At 39.4% G+C, this 20,416-nt stretch overlaps 1 protein-coding gene across 2 annotated transcripts in view; it reads left to right on the top strand.

Moving 5' to 3' along the window:
- Window positions 1-20,416, top strand: part of LOC142584593 (glycosyltransferase 25 family member-like) — a 438,601-nt gene that overhangs the window by 10,619 nt on the left and 407,566 nt on the right. For both annotated transcript variants that reach the window (XM_075694721.1, XM_075694713.1), the window contains exons 2-6: window positions 5,675-5,903; window positions 12,155-12,219; window positions 15,178-15,247; window positions 17,355-17,562; window positions 19,952-20,062. In XM_075694721.1, the coding sequence (XP_075550836.1) occupies window positions 5,675-5,903; window positions 12,155-12,219; window positions 15,178-15,247; window positions 17,355-17,562; window positions 19,952-20,062 (683 nt within the window). The remainder of the gene's footprint in view (window positions 1-5,674; window positions 5,904-12,154; window positions 12,220-15,177; window positions 15,248-17,354; window positions 17,563-19,951; window positions 20,063-20,416) is intronic.

Here is a 20,416-nt window from a genome sequence, read left to right as displayed (position 1 = left end):
TGCTATAGTTTAAGCCACTTAGTCAGAAAGTGCATCAATGAAAATGTCAGTCTAGACAGGGCTGCATGGAAAGTTGGAAGAAAGTCTTTTTATGTGGTTTGTAGACATGTGATCAAAGAGTCTTCACCTCACTTGGAGAAGCGAAGAATTCGAGTCAAGCGCTGGCTGGCTGTCGCACTTTAAAGAGTGCTGCAAAATCATCAGCAAAACGCTGAGTGATGAGCCAAGCAGCACAGTCAATGTTGCAGCTGACTGCTGGTTGTTGCAGAATGTGCCGGACATTTTGACAGGCTTTATGCCCCTGATGACATGTACAATGCCATTGAGTGAGGCTTCTTCAACAAATGCTACCAAATAAGACACTCACCTGCAAAGAGGAACCCTGTGGAAAAGGCAGCAAGCAAAAGCTTACACCCTTGCTGTGCATCAATAAGGATGGGACTGACAAGCAATCCCCTCTCATCACTGGCCAGAGTTTGAAGCTGCGGTATTTTAATGGGGAATAAACTGCCCATGCAATAAACTGTCAGTGGTAACGCGTAGATGTCTTGCACCATTTTCTCCAAGTGAGTGACAGATTTCTAACGATTATGTATGTTGGCAGAAGAGAAAAGTGTGCCTCCTGTTGGACACTTGCTTGGCACACTACATCCCCTATGTTCATCTGACATATAAAGAGTTACACTATTTTTCTATTGCAGTATCTGTCATTGAAACCCTGGATCAAGGAATAATAAACAGTATGAAATGTTCCTACAAGCACTGAATGATTGAAAAGTTGCTTTTCATCTTGCAGATGTGTGAGAAATGAAGTTCCACCATTTTTATGTCAATAGAGATGGTGGCTGCCACCTGGAGTGAAACAAAGCAATCCAAATCAATTGCCGTAGACATGCCGGTTTCAAAATGTTCCACGACAAAGCTAGGTCATTTTAGCCAGTCCAAAACAGCGGGTCAAACGCTTGTCTTCCAGTTCCTGAGAGCAGCTTAGCTAGCTGAGTGCTATATCCTGCCAGGTGTGAACTTCACTGATTACGGAAGTGCTGATGACAGTGCAGACATTGATGCAACAGAGAAGTTGGATGATGGGGATCTTGTGAAGCCCGTTGGTAATGAAGAACAAGTGTCGGAAGATAACGACATGAATGCAAATGCATACTGTGTGCTGACAACTAACTCCTTGGGCAATTTCCTGTGTCTCAAGAGGAAGGGCAACTGGCTCTTGTCGCTCTCGTGAGATATGAGAGCTGTGTGATGCCATTACTGACAAACCATAGGCAAGGTAAAATAACCGACTGTTTTCACTAGAAATAAATTGGTTTAAGCAAGGCAGTGTGATATTTTTAGATTTTAGGAAATTCCAAATTTTACAAAAGTTTGACCCTTCCCCATTTATTTATTTATTTATTTATTTACTTATTTATTTATTCATACCTCAAATAGCCCATTTGGGGTTTTACATGAGGGGCGGCCACATCTAAGTTATATCTTCAATGAATGCCTTGAACGATGAATGACTGGAGAGGTGCACCACTTCAGCAGGTAGATGATTCTAGTCTCTTACTGTTTGAACGAAGAAAGAGTTAAGATGAGTGGTGGTGCGAGCTGGAAGGGGATAAACAGCCTTTGAATGGCTATGATGGGATGAAGTGCGATGCACAAGCTTGATATCGGTCTGGTGAAGAAGTGAGTGATAAAAGTTGTAAAAGAGACACAGTCTTGCTGTTTTGCGGCAGTGCTCGAGGGTTGGAAAGTTCAGAGATGACTTAAGTTTAGTGACGCTAGTGTGGTAAGAATAGTCAGAGGGAATGAACCTTGCTGCACGATTCTGTATGGATTCCAGTGCTGTTGCCAGGTTAGGTTTGTATGGGTCCCACACTGAGCATGCATATTCCAGTTTGGGTCAAACAAGTGTTAAATACGCAAGTTGTAGATTACGGTGCAGGTAGCATAGTACATGATTGGCATCATTGCTAATGCTGCAAATGTGTGAGGACCAACTGAGGTTACTGGACAAGTTAATACCTAAGTACTTATAAGAAGTCACAGCACATATTTCAGAACCGCAGGTAATGTAATTAGCTGAAGTAAACTATTGGTGACGGTGGAAAGTAAGTAGCGATGTTTTTTTGGCGTTGAGAAACATTAGCCAATTATTACGCCAAGTTTCAATGACGTTAAGGTTGGAGTGGAGAGCACGAGAATCAGCGTCGTTAGTAATAGGACGATAGATTATGCAATCATAAGCAAATAAACATATTTCCGAAGAGCAACCTCTCGGTAAGTCGTTAATGTATATTAAGAAGATTAGTGGTCCCAGGACAGTGCCTTATGGCATGCCGGAGATAACGGGTGATAATTTAGGCGAGCATTGGTTAGCGTAAACGAACTGCTGACAGTTAGTCAGAAAGTTGCGTATCTATTGGATAGCACAAGGGTTATGATTAAGACGCAATAGTTTTAGGAAGAGCTGTTTATGAGGAACCTTGTTGAAAGCCTTTTGGAAGTCTAGGAAGAGGGCATCTATGGGAACGTTTTGATCAAGATGTGAGCTGATGTCATTAACAAAGAGAGCTAGTTGAGTTTCACAGGACATGCCTTTCTGAAAACCATGTGGATTAGGATTGAAAAAAATTAGCGGATATTAGTTACTTTACAATATGAGAATAAATTATATGCTACATTAGTTTGGAACAAACACTGATGAGGGAAATTGGACGGTAATTGTGGCACGATGGTGATGATCCTTTTTTTGGTACTGGAATTATCTTACCTATTTTCCAGTCTTGTGGCACCACTCCAGATGATAATGATTGCTGAAAGATATGGCAAAAAAATGAACTAGGGATGTGCGCAGTGTTCTTAAGCATTTTGGAATTGATTCCATCGATGCCGGCTGGGGATGTTAATTTGAGGGATTCTGTTAGTTTGGTGATACCGTATGCCTCTAGTGTTATGTCTGGCATGGTTGAGTGGTTGAGGTAAGGACAGTCTAGGAGGTCAGTGTCAGGTTCGGGAGTGAATACGGAAGAGAAGACAGAGTTTAGTACTTCAGATGCTTTATGGTCAGGAACACAGTTATTGTCGCCATCATATAGTGATAAGGGTTTATGGTTAGTTGGATTAATGTATTTCCAGAATTGTTTGGGATTGTTCTGCAGCATGCTAGGGAGTGTTGTTGAGTATAAGGTTCGTTTAGCTGTTGCGGCCAAAGAATCAAATGCCTTTTCACTGGCGTAATATTTTTCCCAGGCAGGAACGCTGTTGGAATGTTTGGCTTTGCGAAATAATCTTTTCTATTTATTGTTTAGTCGTCTTAATGTGTAGTTGAACCATGGGGACGAAGGTCGCTTGGTTAAGATGATAGTTTACATGTAAGTCTTAGTGAGTCCGATCGTTTTATTTTTAAAAAGTGTCCAGTTGGTGTCTACTGTGCACTTTGAAAAATCTATAATATATCAGCTGTAAAACTTGGTTAGTGCATTGTTAATACTGATGTAATCACATTTATTGTAAAGTGTTATTTTATTTTTTGTTTTCTTGCTCTGAGGTGGTTCCTAGGATAATTCTGCATGTAGTACTGAGTGATCACTTAGTTCTGGTAGATGTGTTACAGAAGAAACACTGTCGGGATGGGATGTTAAGATAAAATCAAGTGTGTTAGAGCACTGTTCATTTTTTCGCGTTCGGGTAAATACTAGCTGCATCAAACTAAAGGTGAGGCGTGTGTTAAGAAAATTACATTCAAAATTTTTCTTAGACAGCGTTATGACTGGTGCAGACCATGTTATATCAGGAAAGTTAGTCACCTAAGAGAAGTAGTTGTGCATGACTAAATGACATCGTAACAGATTGCAGTGCCTCGTGGAAGTCAATAGTGAAGGAAGCATCTGCGTTGGGGGGTTGATAACAAACACCGATAATAATTCGTAGGTACGAAGAACTGCACAATCTGAATAAAATTTCTAGAGGTGAAGTGATATCGTAAATGGAGCAACAAAGGTTGCGATGGGCAGCTCAGAACACCTCCTCAGTATTTGCCTACACGATCCCACCTAAAAATGTCAAAACCAGGAAGGAATGAATTAAGCTCTGTGTTATCGATGGTTGAATTCAGCCATGTTTCTGTTAGTACGAGACGCTTACAATCAGAAGAATCAATGAAGCTACAGAGTGCTTCGCGTTTGGGCAGCAAGCTTCTTATGTTAGTGTAAACAAATGATACAGGGACGCTAGCTGGTTTTGTGGTAGTGCGGGATGGTAGCTATGAAGCTGATATAACTCTACTTGTAGTGTTGTCATACTTGTAAGTTCTGTTCTCCATGATGAGTTTATCGTACCAAAGTTCAAAAGGTTTCTGCTGTAACTTGTTGAACTTGATTAGTTGTTTACATGCATGCTTAGTGTTGGCTTGTAAAATTGGGGTTCAGCTGTATTTGTCCTTACACGTGCACATTTCTTATGTTGAATCAAGGCCTAAGTGAGGCAGTTGGTGTAATATGGGCACACGAATGGCATTTGGCATATAAAAATGACAGCTTCCATCTCTAACTTTTTTCACTTGCACACTGAGCAGAGCTTTCCAATATAGCACTTTAAATTATTTGGTTTAAAGGTTCACTGAAACACTTCTTGAATGCATTAAGAAAACATTCTTGACTTGTTGAGAGTGCTGCTGCCATGACGATGAATGCCAAATATTATTTGGCTGCACACAGCAGGGAGCCTACAATCTCGCATAAATAGATTGCTTGCTCTCTGCTGTGGCTGTCGAAACCCCCGTTTTTTGTCTGGCCAACACAGTGTTAGTGATGACATTACATGGAGGGTGATGGGTCATGACACCAGTCACTGGGCATGCGCATGCATGCACACCCTTCCACATTTTCTAAGAAATGGGGAGTGGATGTTGTTAATGCATCCTGCCTGTCCTGTAACCACTTCTTGGTCATCCTTGGACACCTTTGTCAGATGCTAGCTTTGAAGGGTTACTGTAAGGGCACTGCAGAAGGAGGAAAAGAAAGAAAGGAGTGATAGGCAGGGCATTACTGTTGGTGCAGCGCTCCAGTTGAGAAAGAAGGGGAAAGTGAACATTGCACTCATTATATCACCATTCGTATGCATTTCTTCAAAAAAAAAAAAAAAAAACTTCTTTGGTAATGCGATCTTTGAAAAGCATCACACTCATTCCAGGGTGTCATTCTGTCTCAAGAGGATTTGTTTCAGGGTCCCTTCAAGACTCATGCACTATGGATGGTACTGTGATGAACTGGGATTAAATGATAATTTAAATAAAGTAACTTTGTTATAACGTTTTCTGTACATCCTTTAAAGCTTTCTGCCGCATACTGTTAAGTTTTAAACCTGACAAGTAGTCAGGTGCTCCTCTCAGCTTCATTTTGTTAAACTTCCACAACATAAAAACATATTTTTATGTTAGTTGGACAAGAAATCAGGGCTAGTTATTTCAAGCAGTGTGGAACATGATTTACCGGCACTAAATCAGTTGAAGTTCGCGTCCTTGACCTGTGCGTTCTTGATTCATTACATCTTAATTTGGCTCTGGCAAATCATGTTGTCCATATGCTTTATGCATGTCTTGATAACATAAAATAGGCTTACCCTAGCATATTTTGTTTGCTAGCTTTCTGGACTGCTTATTGTTGCTATGCAGGATTTACACAGACCATAATGTGGACCAGACACCTGAAATGGTTGACACCTGGGCAGAAGCAGTGTCCAGCGAGTATCACAATGTCAACGTAACCAGTGAAGATGGTGATGCATTCTTTCCTGATGAAGAAGGCTCGCAGAAGTGGACAGCACAACGCTACTGGCATGTCATACGGCTACGCGAAGAGGCGATCCAGGTTGCCCGTACACTGTGGGCTGATTTTATCTTTGTAAGTCCTTGAAAAGATGTGCAGTAAATCCTGTGTTTGCACTCAGGAGTGCATAGAGTTCTGCAAATTTTTTTTAATTGAGCGCATGATGTGCAGGTTACAAAATGCAGAGTAATGTGAAGGGAGACAAAACAGACGGATGATTAAGGAATGACTGCAGAAAACTGCAGTTTAGAAAGTATATTCTAAGAATGCATTGGCTTATACTCCAGTCACACAGAGCACTTTTGGTTGTGATTGAGCCCGACTGGGATTGAATTTTCCTTTGTGTGAGCTGCAGAAGGGAGCCAATCATGGTCAAGAAATTCAATCCAGATCTAGCTTGATTGTGACTGAAAGTGGACCATGTTACCAGGGTACTACATATAACTTATCAAAAGTAAATTCTGTGTATTTTTTAAAATTAGAATACCAATGAATAACAATGTGTACATGTTCGCCGGAAAAATGGAAGCATAAGCTGGCAGAAAGCAGGTTGCTTTCTTACAAATGCATTGTTTCTTTTGGTATAATCTACGTAAGGACGTACATCACTCTTAATTGGGCAAGGCCTCAACTTAAATTCATGTGCTGAATGTACAGCTGCAAGCATGTGTCCTTTCATTCTTTCTTTCCTTCTGGTTGTGTTGTATGCAGTGGGCTACAAAGGAGCAAGCTTATTCCATGTCAAATTCGTCAGCAGCCACATGGATGCACGCATGAGTGGATTCTCTTGTTTTGTGCATGATTGCTTGCATAGAAACTTAACAAATGACTTGATGCAGCATGTCACTGACAGTTTTGTTAACGAAGTTTGTTTTTGTAACAACACTAACAGTTTTGTTTGACAGAAATTAGCTTTGCATTTTATTGCATACTGAACTTAAATGAAACATTTATCAAAGCTAAGGCATAAAGTCGCAAAGAAGGATAACTCTCCACCCTTCATAAAGGATTAAGCATGAGGCATAATTAAATATATCATGTGTTAGTAGTCAGGTTCTATAGTAAAAGTTATCACATTTCCAATTCAGTATGTGCCAGTTTACACCTGAACTGACTTGCAAGACTGGGAAGTTGAACAATTAAAAGGTGTTGGTGTTGGCTAGTTCTTTTGGAATCAAGGAAACATGCTTGCATCATATCAACTCATCCAACTAGTGCTGCTGTGTCCTACAGCATGAGTCACTGCAAGCATGTTTTTTTTTCTCTCTCTCTGTTTTTTTTTCTTATGTTAGAAAGATGCCCTGCAAAGGTGTACATTGGCTGTTTGTGAACAGATCACTGTTAGCTCTTAGATGCAGCATAGCTTGTGTATGGCACACTGAAGCTGCACAGGGCTGACCAGTGAAAATTTGCACTGTAACATTTCTACATTGCAGTTGACATGGTTACGATAAACCTTGTCGCCTAGCATTAGGTTTCTCATGACTTATAAGCGACTGTAGCATTGATTGCCAATGGTGCACACAGTTGAAAGTACTAGTTTTGCATGGGTATTCCCAAGGCTTGCTCTAAATACTTACTTTAAATACTCATATACTAATGGAATACTACTAGTGGAATAATTATGACCAACATAACAAGGGACAAGCATGCAGAAAGATGGAGAGACAAATGATGGTGCTTCTCGTAACTGTGCTACTGCTTATTACAAGAAAACAAACATATGTAACACAATGTTAGCATAATGAAGCCACTTAGTTGCAAGTACCAGGGCCACTTGTACCTCTGCCTTCTTGTATTTTTATTTATGGGTGCATTGGTTGTAATAAACATTCTACTAGCCCAGCTTTCAGATGTTCTTCACATGGAATAGCTAGCATTACCATAGATAGCAGCTATATTGCTGCAAAAAAGCCACATAGTTTATTAATATTTTCTTATATTGAAGGGAAAAAAATGCTGTTAGATTTTGGCAATGATATGCATATTTATTTCCATTTCAGTTGTAGATGTGTTAGTGTCGGGGGTGAGTGTTGCTTACTCAGTAGGATAGTTAGCATGAATGAAAGAAGATGCTGTGTGACATTTTTTTAGCAGATGAGCGTCTGAGTAAAGGGCTACAGTCTTCAGTTGCTTTACTGTAACCACACAATTGTACAATTCCTGCTTCACTTGGAGCAGAGGTGGAGAGTATTTATGTTGAGACACAGCTAGCTTTTTTTTGCAATGCATTCTATTTGATGCAGTTATGAACACACCTCTATCGTTCTGATTTCAACCTTGTGTTTTTTATGTGGATTACAAAATGCTCATGTACTTGGATTTAGGTGCACGCTATAGAACCGCAGGCTGTCAAAATTAATCCTGAGCCCTACATCTCTCATAACCACAGTGTAGCTTTGGGACATGAAGCCCTATGGACCAATAAATCTGATTTTAACTAAAAATCAATTAGAAATGTTCCCCAGTAAAAAAAAAAAGACAAAAGAGTAAAAGCTGAAGACATCACTTTTTAGGAACATTTCAGCATTTCCTGCCAATTGGTGTGCTGTGACACAGTTAGTATGTTGTACACCTTGCATGTGAGCATGAAGAGTAAGTAATTACTCAAGCGAGTTGACTTTGAAGTACGCAGTGTAGGCATTTGCGAATTGAGGACGAAACAAGAATGAAAACTGTCTCAGTTGGTATAATTGTACAATGCAATAATATAGGTCTGCAAAAAATTGATAGACACAAGTGCGCATGTCTATCCTTTCTAACTGTCCTCTGTTTTCTGTGCTGTTATGCAAATTATCCATGCTTATCATATGTGTGCAATATTATATAGATTGTTCACTGTAAGGAGCAGCTGTGGTTGTGGATATATAGCTGATAATGACAGCTTCATTGTGGTGCTATGACAGTGTATGCTTGTTTGCTTGCTTTTAAACCTGTAGTGCTACCTTCCCATTTGTATGGCGTGCTCACATTTCTGTGTATTGCTATTGTGCTTTTCTTATTTTCTTTTTTTCTTTTACTCCCTTCTCCTCAACTGTAATGTCACCCAAGCGCTGTGGGTAAAATTAATGAAAAAGTGCACAAAAATATGTCAGATGATTTTTTTGTACATAGTAGTAGTAGTAGTAGTAGTAGTAGTAGTAGTAGTAGTAGTAGTAGTAGTAGTAGTAGGTTTAATGAAAGGGGTAAAGGAGGTAGGAAATGAAGGGTTGCAAGCATTGTAACTGTGTCACTCCTCAGTGGACACTTGAACTGTCCTGCTTCCATGAGAAAGATGCAGGTGAAGAGAAAATATAGTGGTGAGGAAAGTTGCAATAAAATATATGTAGAAAACAGGAAAAAAGCTTGTGAAAAGAGAAAAAAACTGGAAAATTGAAGGCCTGGCTACTTAGGACTGAGGCTCTAGGCACAGAAGTTTGTAAAATGAAGACCTTCAAAATTTTTGACACAGCAGTAAATGAAATAAATGTGTTAAAGCGTGTTAAGATCAACTGGTAATGTTTGGCACTACATATATGGTTTCTGCTCTGATTGTATTAACAGTTGCATCAGTGGTACTGTCATTAAAGGCTTCAAGCCTCTTTCAATGAGAATTTTCGTTTTTCTTTTGGCAGTTTTAAAACTTATTTGAGTAAATGTTGTTTTGCAAAAATTTGTAGACAAGGCCAACTTGTTTAATTATGGGCATTTAAAGCAGTTGTTCCCTGCTTGCCATCGTACTGTATCGACACAGTGTGTTAGACATGGCCCACTGCAGGCTGTTGTGCCTCGCATCAGAACCTTGAGTTGTGTCTAATTGCCATTGGGATGATTTTGCCAATTACATCTGTAAAATTTTCTAGTTGTCATAATTTTTCTTGTGGCCAGTACAGAGCATTCTTGACACTGATTTGAAGCTCCATAACTAATGCCACCAACAGGAAAGGGAGTGACTGTGCCTTTTGTTGGGCAGCATATGAAATTTCATCATTGAAGCTTTTAAGAACATCAAGCCTAGAGTAAAGTTGCATTCCCAAATCTTTATGCAGAGCATGCAAGTTATGTTTTGATATCAGTGCAAAGGTTTCCTGTAAATTACTGGTTCATTGCCTATAAGTAATGTCAGGGTCCTTCAATACTTTCTGTCTGGTCATGAAACTTCCGCATAATGCTATGGGAGAGCTTCATATAGCGCCCACAGTGGACGCGACGCTGGCGCAAGTAGAAGGTGGACTGGAGCAGATGCCGGACGGATGCCACAGGTGTTCTGTGCTTATGCTCGCTATTGCGAAAAAATCGACTGCCTCTATCGGCATGTGAACATTGTCGACGCAGCGAGCAAATCACTGCCCTGTTTCTGTACAGCGTTCAGAAACTTAAACACAGACAATTTTGAAACAACTACAATGCCTTGTTTCATTTCCAATTTCAACTGTGTCCGCAACAGCAGCTTAATTCATAATTCAAATTGTACACTTGGTCTACTCCGTTGTTAGAAATCGACTACAGAACAAGTTCACGTCGCATTTTTATGACACTGCATGTAAAAAACCTGCATTTCAAATTAACAGTGCCAACCAACTGATTCACTAACCAAACAAATATAGGTAATTACTAACCAACAAGGCTAAACAACTAATTACTAAATTTTAATAATTATTACTAAATGACACAATTATTACTAATTATTACTAACCTAGTTACTGACTAATTACTAATTGCAAATGAAATGCTATTTACCAATTACTAAAGTAACAAAGTTAACCAACTGGCTCACCAAACAAATGAGTAATTACTAAATTAATTATCAAACTACAAACTAACTAACCTAACTTACTAATCTAACAACTACAACAACAAAACCAACCCAACCAATAAACTATTACATAGTAATACACCAACCAACCAAAGGTAACTAACAAGACTAATTAACGAATCAAACTAACAAAGCTAATCAACTGATTAACAAAGTTGGATAACTGAAATAAAATTATTCATTAATGACCTACCTAATGACTAAGCAAATATAGTTAACCTACTAACTAATACACTTATAACTAACACACTCAACTCGCTAACCAAATATAATTGACTTATCCAACTAACTGGACAAAGTGCAAATATAGACAACCAAACGAAACAGTTTGTGCAAGGAAGGCTACTAGGGGGGAGGGGGGCAACATCAATCATAAAACAGATCCATGTTTAATTTAAACACAAACACATTGCATATTAAATTATCTTGCCAAAAGTTTCCGTTACATGTTCACTCTACAAACATGCTGAAATAAACGTGGGAGAGGCGCTTTTCCTCCTGAAAGATTTGCATAATCACGCAGCACGGCCATCTAGCATGGCAGATTGTTCACCTTCTACTTACACCAACATCCCTGGTGCCACCTTCTGTCCCTATACGAAACTTTCAGAGAAGTTTCATGACCAGGTGAAAAGTATTGAAGGACCCTGGTACTGCTGTTAGGAGGGCTCATTGGTTGCTGGATTCTTGATTCATGTTACCATGCAGTGCAAAATGAAACAGCGTACAAGGAGAAAGCACACACCTCAAATGCAGGTGTCCGATTTTATTTTGCTGGTAACATGAATTTTGAATAATGGATCTTTACTATTCTGCCTTCAACAAGATAAAAAAACACTGAGAATTGAGTCACATTTACATGGCAACTTAATCAAAAGTTGGAAATAGATTTTCTTGCTTGTGTAGATTATTATGTTGGTGAATGCCTTAGCTCAATGCTTTCTAATGAGTAACAGCAGGGCTTTCAGGACCTGATTTCGTTGAATTGAATGAAATGGACAAATAACTCATTCAGCCCAGCTTTTAGGTGCCAGACATTATGCAGCAACAGTTCATGTGATGTTATTTTAAAGGAAATGTGAGTTATGCAAACCTTTGTAGTGATGCTTTTACAAAGGCACTGAATACTTTATTGCTGTAGGCAATAGAGGACATTGATTCATTGCAACCATGTTTATAAAGTGGGTCTTAGGCATTTGAGTGGTGTCAAACAGCAAAAGATTATAAAGCTGTGGTGCGCTTGTTTTTATTAGCTCATTATAATTTTCAGAGACATCATTGCTTATTTTTTGAAATCCTGGTTCACAACAAGTTTTTCTTAAGCGCTGGAGTTTTTGTTGACATTGTAAGACTGTTTCATGATCAACTCCAAGTAATAACTATAATATCAGACAGAAGAACTTGCCAGTGAGGTTAGTTTGTTCTAGTTTCCAAAATACCCACTGGTAAAGGCTTCCACTGTTATTAATAGGAGCCACTAACTCGCTGGTTTATTATTCACTATACTGTTTTTTTTCCCACTGCATTTCAGTTTCTTGATGGTGATGCCTTGCTGTCAAACCCCAAAACAATACAAGACCTAGTTGAGGAGAACAGGTATGTTGTATTATTAATTAGTAGTGTCGCGATAAAGAACATACGAAGCAAGTGAAGCATCATCTTGTGCAGTAAAGGCTGTGTGGAGGTCACATAGCAAACAGTTGATTATCAAAACCACCACGATTTGTTGCTTTCGTTTGCAGATATGTGTACAAAAATATTCACTTTATATTTTTTTTGCGCTTTTCTCCATCTTCTTTTCAAAGCAGCACAGGGGGGAAAAAAGTCAATAAAAAGATAACGCTAACTGATAATTTAGATGATATATACTGAATATAAAGAAATCTGAAATCACAGAAATATGTTTTCACCATGGTTTAAACTTTCCTTCAAGTTATACTATGTAAGTGCAGGAAACAGAGTAATGACTAACATGTGGTTTTGATAAGAAACACTGAAATTAAATCAGAAGTGTAGAAATTGTGTTTTTCACGTGGTTTAAACTTTCCTTCAAGTTCGACCATGTTAAAAATTATATATGTGTGAGTATCAGTGGGAAGAAGTTAGCTTCTATGATGGCTATTCTAATAGTGAAGCAGCTGCTCTGCACAGCTGAATAACCGTGCCGCTCAGTTAATTAAATATTCAGCACTGAATCAGCTGAATTATGAAAAGTAGGTGTTTTTGCATTGTTTGATTCGAGAAGTGGAATGTGCAGTGGATGTGGATTTTGATGATACGTGTTGTCGAAGTTCTGTTTTTTTTTAATTGCCCAAGCTGCCGAAAATTGGCAGATGTGAACAAAACTAAAGATTCAGTCTTTTAGTTGTACAGTGAGAGGCATTCTTTGTTGACTGCTAAAGTGAATTTTCGCGAAAGATACCATCAGGCAGAGGAATGGTATCGTATCACACAGTAAGCAAAGAGTTAAGCTTGAATAACAGTTAGGTATGGTATGGTAAAACAGTTAGGTGTTCAAAATATTTTTTGTTAAATCCAAAAATTTATAGGATTGTGCTTCATAAAAGTGAATTTCAAATGCGTAAAAAAGTTGATTTGCTCTCATGTTTCATTAGTAGACTTGCTTCAATCAACTTCCGTAATTTGACCCTGACAGGACTGATGGAATTTGTCGAATTATCCAGTATGTCTAATTAAATAAGAGGCAGAAAAAAAAAAACTGCCAGAGCATACCACTGATTTATTTTACCGTACATTTCCCAGATTCTCGCACACCCCCTAGATCAAATGTGCATCTGCCTTTTGTGGGTTCAAACTAAAAAATAATTAAGGACAATGAATAAAAAACAGCGTTGTATTGTGTGTCATCTTTCCTTCCGTTCATGTCAGTGCTTTCTCCTGTAAACATTTCTTGCTATGTGCAACCAATGAGCTTGGGCAAACAGTATTCTAAACACTAAAAGAACTAACGTAGATATGGCATCATAACTCCCAAATTAGAAACCTCACAATCAACTGATTCTTTAGCGAAATGTAGCATGCTTCTAATTGTGGAAATTCCAAATCACACACAAAAAAAAAAACGAAAGCAGCCTTCACAGGATGAAAATTTATTTGCACTTAATGTCCATTGTCATCACTCTCAGACAGCACTTTATTGCTGTTTGTGGTCCACAACATGTCATCCTTCATATGGTCCATTCCGAATTTGATATTCTGTGTTTATCAAACAGCCACATAACAATCTTCACTCTCGCCTAGACTAACCACTTCACTAGTTACCCTATAACACCCGCAATTCTCCGGAATGCCAAAAACTTGTGATGTGACTTGTTTCCGCTAGCTCAGCAAGTAAAATAACTTATCTTTTGAATGAGCTCTTGTACCAAAGACTGAAAGTGGTGTGCTGTTGCCATCTTGTGATGGAAGTGGTGGTGAGGGTAGGCTGACTCTGATGGTAAGCTGTTGCGAATGTGGTTTTGTATTCAATTGCACGGGCAGGAAATGTTCTGACAAATCTTCCTAGGGCAGGCAGAAAATAGGTACTTATGGCTAGAGATGACGTCTGTTCAACCCATTTACTGTCTCCTAGCACCGCCAAGACAGATATTGCAGCCATTGGTGTCACGAATGGGGTCAGGTGCATTTGTGCCGACCAGTCAAGTTAGCACTATTTCAGCAATGGCCAATCTCAGGATCAAAATAACGAAAGTTGTGGCTCATAGAAATGTATAGGTGCAGGTCAAGACCTTTGGTCAGGATCAAGATAACCGAAAAATTGAATTAGTCGGAGTTGAATTGATGAAAGCCTACTGTATTTCTGTAATTAACACTCGAGTGTTGCAGCTAACAATACTTCTTGCTTTACCTCGATCAGAGTATGTTTTCTTCATTGTAGCACCTGTTTGTGCTTTTTAATTTAATGCACAGTGAGTGTTACAAAAGTGGTGAGGTTGTAAGCTTTGTCTAATGTAAATAGTGAACCTTTGGCTCTTATATTGGCTTGGGCTAAATTGGGCATTAGGTATTGGTGCTAATTAAACTAACCTAATAACATTTCATAAGTCACTGTAATTGTAAAGAGACAGTTTTTAATTGAGCGTGACTTCCTTGATTTTCTGCAGGAACATTCACATGTGAGATTTTATTGCAGCGTATTTTTTTGCTGAAGGACTTGCTACACGTACGAACCGTGGGTGTGGCTATAACATAGTGGACCTTCCAGAGTGGGACCTCTTGAATATTGTTAGAGAATAGCTGTTGTGCCTGATAGCAGCAGTGACAGTGGCCACTTTATTTATTTGTTTATTTATTTATTTATTTATTTTGCTCTGCACAAATATTTCTGACATATTTTTTTGCCTTATCCTGATCAGTTAAAAAGCTGTACCATATTGCTACACTACCTTTAAACTGAAGCTTTAAGGTACAAATGCTACAGATGTTTCCTTTTACTGTTACCATTTCTTAGTATTTGTACTGCTTATTTTAGTAATATAAGGGGGCGAAGTGCTTGATTAGGTTGTAATCATCGCTGAATTTTGCCACGTACAGAACTATCATTGCTCCAATGCTGGACTCCCGCAGTGCATACTCAAATTTCTGGTGTGGCATGAATGAAAAGGTATGTCCATATGACTGATCTTTTTTTTCTTGCTTGTGTTGTTGCTTAAACATTGTGAGTGCTCTGATGTAACTGGCACTAAATGTGTGGCTGCATGAGGTAGATGGTACTCATTGAATAAGCAAATATAAGTTCGGTAGAAATCCACAAGCTTCATGAAAGTGAATGTTATCCTCCCAAAAATAGCACTGATCTATGGAGGAAACCCGGGTGGATAACTTTTTTTCGTCTTTTTAGGGAACTCATTATATTAGCACATGCTATCCTAGATCCCTTACTCTCACTATACGGTCAAGGGACAACTGCATATATTAATTTGGTTGTGGTGTTTGCTATTGGCGTGCAACGTACCACATGGCATATTGCTTGTTTCTAGAAATCGTAGGTTTGAGTTGGCAGGACAGTGCTATATCTGCATACAGTCTTGAGCTACAATGAATAAGGTACAATTGAGCACCTGTTTACGAGATATTTCTTTTAATTGCCTAGGTCACTACTTCCACTGGTTATTAAAAATGAATTAAATCCTTCACAGATTGCTTGTATAAAAGCAAAAAAACAAGAAATGGCTTCCTTGTGTAGCAGAAAAGATAAAAAACAATGAAAATCTGTGCAGGCCATACCTGTGGCCGATTGGCTATATCAGAGTACTTCCATCCTGTAGAAAATGCAAGATGCGTTACAAGTTTTCACATTTTTATTTCTTAACTCATGTATGTGCTGATTTTTTAGTTTTTACTTTTCTCTTCCTTTCTGTTTTTGTAACTAATTTCACTGCTTACTACAGTAGTATTGTGTTTCTGCTAACTTGTATACTTGCTCACACCTCATGTAAAACCCCTCCAGCAGGTGTACTTGGGGTATTGTAAATAAAATAAAATAAGCTCCTTACCCAACAGACTGCTGTCCATAGCCACAATACAGTAGAATTCTCATTATAGCAACACCAAATATCCTCCTCTCCTGATTGAATACTTATGATTCCTTCGGCAGAGACACAATGTAGTAAACTGCACAGCCAGAGAAACTTGCTTTATTAAACACTGACTTTCTGAACCTGCTTTACTGCCAAAGCATACCCTTGTGGAGCAATTACCATGCTAAAATCTCAGCTGTACATGCCAGCTACCAATGTGCCACTAAGTCTGCCACTGATTTCTAGCAAATCTTTGTATAATCCACCATTGCGGCCTATTGTTCCAGACTTGGGACTTTTGAAGTTTTTGTTTAAGTGCTTGTGTGGATGACAACAAGGTGCAAAAAATCAGGCCTTATAATTTCTTGCTTCCACCTGGAACTTATTTTATTTAGTTCAAAACAATGGACACAAGAAAGACCATTGTTTTGCACTAGACAAAATAATTATGGATTCGTACCAACTAGCCCGCCAACGCATTGTGCTGAACCTGGAACTTACTTCTGGTTTGTGAAAACATCACTCATCTGCCATCGAGAGTGTGCTTAATGCTCTGAGCACCAACAACCAGCTCTGTCTACAGATAATAGGCCTTGGAAACTTTCTGAGAAGATACTGCAAAGCAGTTGCATGACAGTTATCTTTATAACCAGCTTCCTTACTACAACATAGTTGCTCTTCCTATGTTCTTGCCATTTGTTTATGGGCTAATAGACAGTTTTGTGAGTTTTAAAGCAATTTTGTTGACTGTACCGAGCATTTGGAGTAAAACTTGTAGTAGAACTTCTGCTTTGGTAGACGCTTTTCCCAGTCCAAGTGAATTTACCCTAACGGGGTTCGGAATGCTGGAATGAAATGGAAAGAGAAAAAAAAGCAAAGTAGACCATCACTTATGCTTAATTACTTGAAGTTGTGATGTGTGGTTGTGGCACAACTAGGTACTAATTTACTCAGACCCCTAACCTAGGCATCTCTAAATTAGTTGGGCATGTTTCACACAAACTTGCAAATGTGGTGCATTTTCAAGTTTGTTTCCCCATGTTTACATTTCATTCGAATGTGATAGTACATATAAAACTGCTATATGCAGGACTGTGGCTAAAGTTAAACATCTGTTACTGCCTCTGGGGCAGACCTCCACTTTAGGGGAGAGAACTTAAGCACAAATGCATGGTACTTTGTTCCATTCAGGGATACTACGAGCGCACAGATGAGTACATGCCAATACTTGAGAAAGAAAAGGTTGGTGTTTTTCCTGTGGTGATGGTCCATTCTGCGACGCTGATAAACCTGAACCACGCTGACTCCCGCAAGTTGACTTATCACCCAGAAAAGCTAGAAGGCTACACGGGACCGATTGATGATGTCATCACCTTTGCACACTCAGCCAAATTTGCAGGTAAGGCCCATAAGCAGAGCATGGTGAACTTGTGTTGGTTTAGAACATCTTTAGCCACTGAAATGAATGACAGCCTAGACGAAGCAAGCGGAATATGTGCTGTGTAGTGAACTGAGTATGTGTGGTTCAAAAAGGGCTATCACATAGCCAGTTTGTGGTATGTCAGGAAATCTGCCAGCAAAGATTAGGTGTATAAACTTATGCAAGTATCTTTTTGAGTGGCGCAGCCATTATACTTCACATTCTTCTACAGAAGTGAACTGCCAGGCTTTTTTTATTCATTATTTTATTTGAAGTTCGCCCAAAAAAGAACAGCCTTTGTATTAAAACACTTTATGCATAATGAATTTTTCACTGTCCATGTGTGTAGTTTATTCAATATGTCATTTGCTGATGCAATGATATCCCTGGAATTCCCCTGAAAAAAAAAAAAGAAAGAAACAAAAAACAATCTCACGCTGCCTGCATAAATTACATAGTCTGCTGACCTGTATACTTTGACAATGGCATTTATAAAAATATGAAATAAAAGCAGACCGAGTATACTGCCCTTAGAAACGCCATACTGATTTTTTCTTCTTTTTCTTTAGCACATATAATTGCTTTTTATTGCAATAGAAATTATACAAATGCTCATTTGTGCTGGCGCCAGCACCACTGATGGCGTTGTCATGCTGTCGTGGTATCGACGTGCATGATGGGCAGTGCAGAGATTGGCAGTGCGTTTGGATGAAAAAATGAGGAAGCCAAGTGGATGAATCTTTATGTGCCACTCAATCGACACTGCAGCAAAGCTAGGGCAGCGTGCCGCCTCCCACTGCTGGCACGTGCGTTGTGTGCACAAACAGTAGTGTTCCTGCTAAGCAGCTGCGTGCGTATATCACACCGTGACACATAAGGTTGTCCTAGCGGAGTGGACAACTTTAGCGGAGTGGACAACTCTTCAAGCTACAAATGCTGGCGTGTTTCTTTTGGCCTTATAATTGTCTTGTACACCAGTGAGGTGTGATGCCTGCAATGCCACTGGTGGCCCCTCTCATCATGCTGGTATTGTGAGATGCCGGGACACTGCTGGGGCACTGTTTCTTCTGTCCAGCAGCAGTTGCTTTGGATGCTGTGTCGTGCCAGCATGTTGCACTCACATATAGTTAGAACACTGTCCGAGGAGTTCAAGCACAACAAATATTGCTTCCACTATGAGTGCTTCGCCCTTTGGGCAAAACTGCCCATTTCTTTATAGACACACATTGGTTAACAATCAGTCAAATAATTCTGTACCGAGTCCAAAACAACACTACAAGTTCCATAGCAATATAACTTTTGTAATGATATTACATGGTTATTACTGTAGTACATATGGTGAAAAAAGCAGGAAATTGGGCAAGTTGTCCTTGTTTTGTAGTTGGGGCAGTGCAAGAAATGGAGATGAAAGATTTGGCAGTTTCACCCCCAAGGACGAAGCACAGGAATTGATAGCTACTGCCTAACTTGGGCTCGAGCTCGTCAGACGGTGTTACAATACGTAAAGCCGGCATGCTGCCATGATGCAGCATGCAAGGCAACTGCGGCTGTGCAGCAAGAACTGCTCCCTGGCAGCTTTCAGGCATCTCAATGCTGCCATGGTAAGCAGCATCGCACCTCGATGGTGCACTAGATAAGACTGACAAAAACTGTTGATGTTTGTTCCTGAGCAGGAATGCTAGTGTTTGGCAATACAAGGCAGAATGCTGCCCTGGCTCCACTGCAAAGCTGATTGAGCATAGCATGAAGGTATGTTCACTTGTCTTCATAGTTTTTGCAGCCAAATGCACTGTGTGTCTCTTGCGTCTCTGGGGATTTTCTAACCCTCCATATGCTGTCTGTACACCATGATACCACGGTGGTAGCGACGTGTAGGCATGTCATATGTCCATGTAATTGCTATCACACTAAAACGTCAGCTCTGTGTTCGTTGTCTTGCTTTCTTTGGCATTATTTCTTTCACTGCCCCGTACCGCATTCTTCAACATCACTTTCCTGCCCATTTATCTCTAGGGTTAAGCCAGTTGGTCGTGGTTAAAGATGGGGGTGTGAGGTGTATGGAATAAAATGTAAAAAGGTATACTTCAAACCATAGTTGCCCTTTGGTCGACTGATGGCTAATGATATCAGCATCCTTTATGCCAGCAGTGGCACAATGAAACTTATTATGAAATTGATCTATATTAAAAGGCAGGTAAAGTTGATCGATGTTACATTAATGAAGATCAAGCATAGTGAGGCTTCTTGAATGCCTTACAACTGTGAAATATTTTTGCAAAGGCCTTGTGAAATTGCACAACTCTGCTTCAGCATAGAAATTTCTACTATTTGTTGCTGTGTTAATGGAACCTTTCCCATTTACCTGCAGCTGTTGAGATGTTCATTAGCAACAAGGACCAGTATGGCCATATTCTGGCTCCCACCGAGTCGCCGGCACGCGAGGCAGAGGAACTATTAAACCTCAAGCTGGATGTCACAGGTTTGTTTGAAAATTTATTTATTTATTTATCTATTTAACTCTGGTGTTTTATTTTATAGTAAAACATGGATGTTACCTAAGCCTTGTTTCAAGAAGATTGCATAGTGGTAGCAACCGTATCATGAGTACCATTTGGTCAAAGCAGTTTGTACTTGCTCCGAATCAAGTGTCTAAAAAATGCGCAGGCTTTCACACTTGCTTGGTGTCTGAACCTCGTGGCAAGCAGCCATCGCTTCATGCTATATTGAAAAATGTCTAGCCACTGAGGTGCTAGCTTACATTGGCATGTCGACATGTGCACAGTGCCATAAATGTAATGGTTACCTTAGAACTTAATTTGTAATTGTCAGCCGT

This window comes from Dermacentor variabilis, chromosome 1 (assembly GCF_050947875.1).
Source record: "Dermacentor variabilis isolate Ectoservices chromosome 1, ASM5094787v1, whole genome shotgun sequence".
NCBI lineage: Eukaryota > Metazoa > Arthropoda > Arachnida > Ixodida > Ixodidae > Dermacentor > Dermacentor variabilis.
The sequence above is the reverse complement of the archived record's forward strand: the minus strand, read 5'-3'. Positions and strand labels throughout refer to the sequence as shown.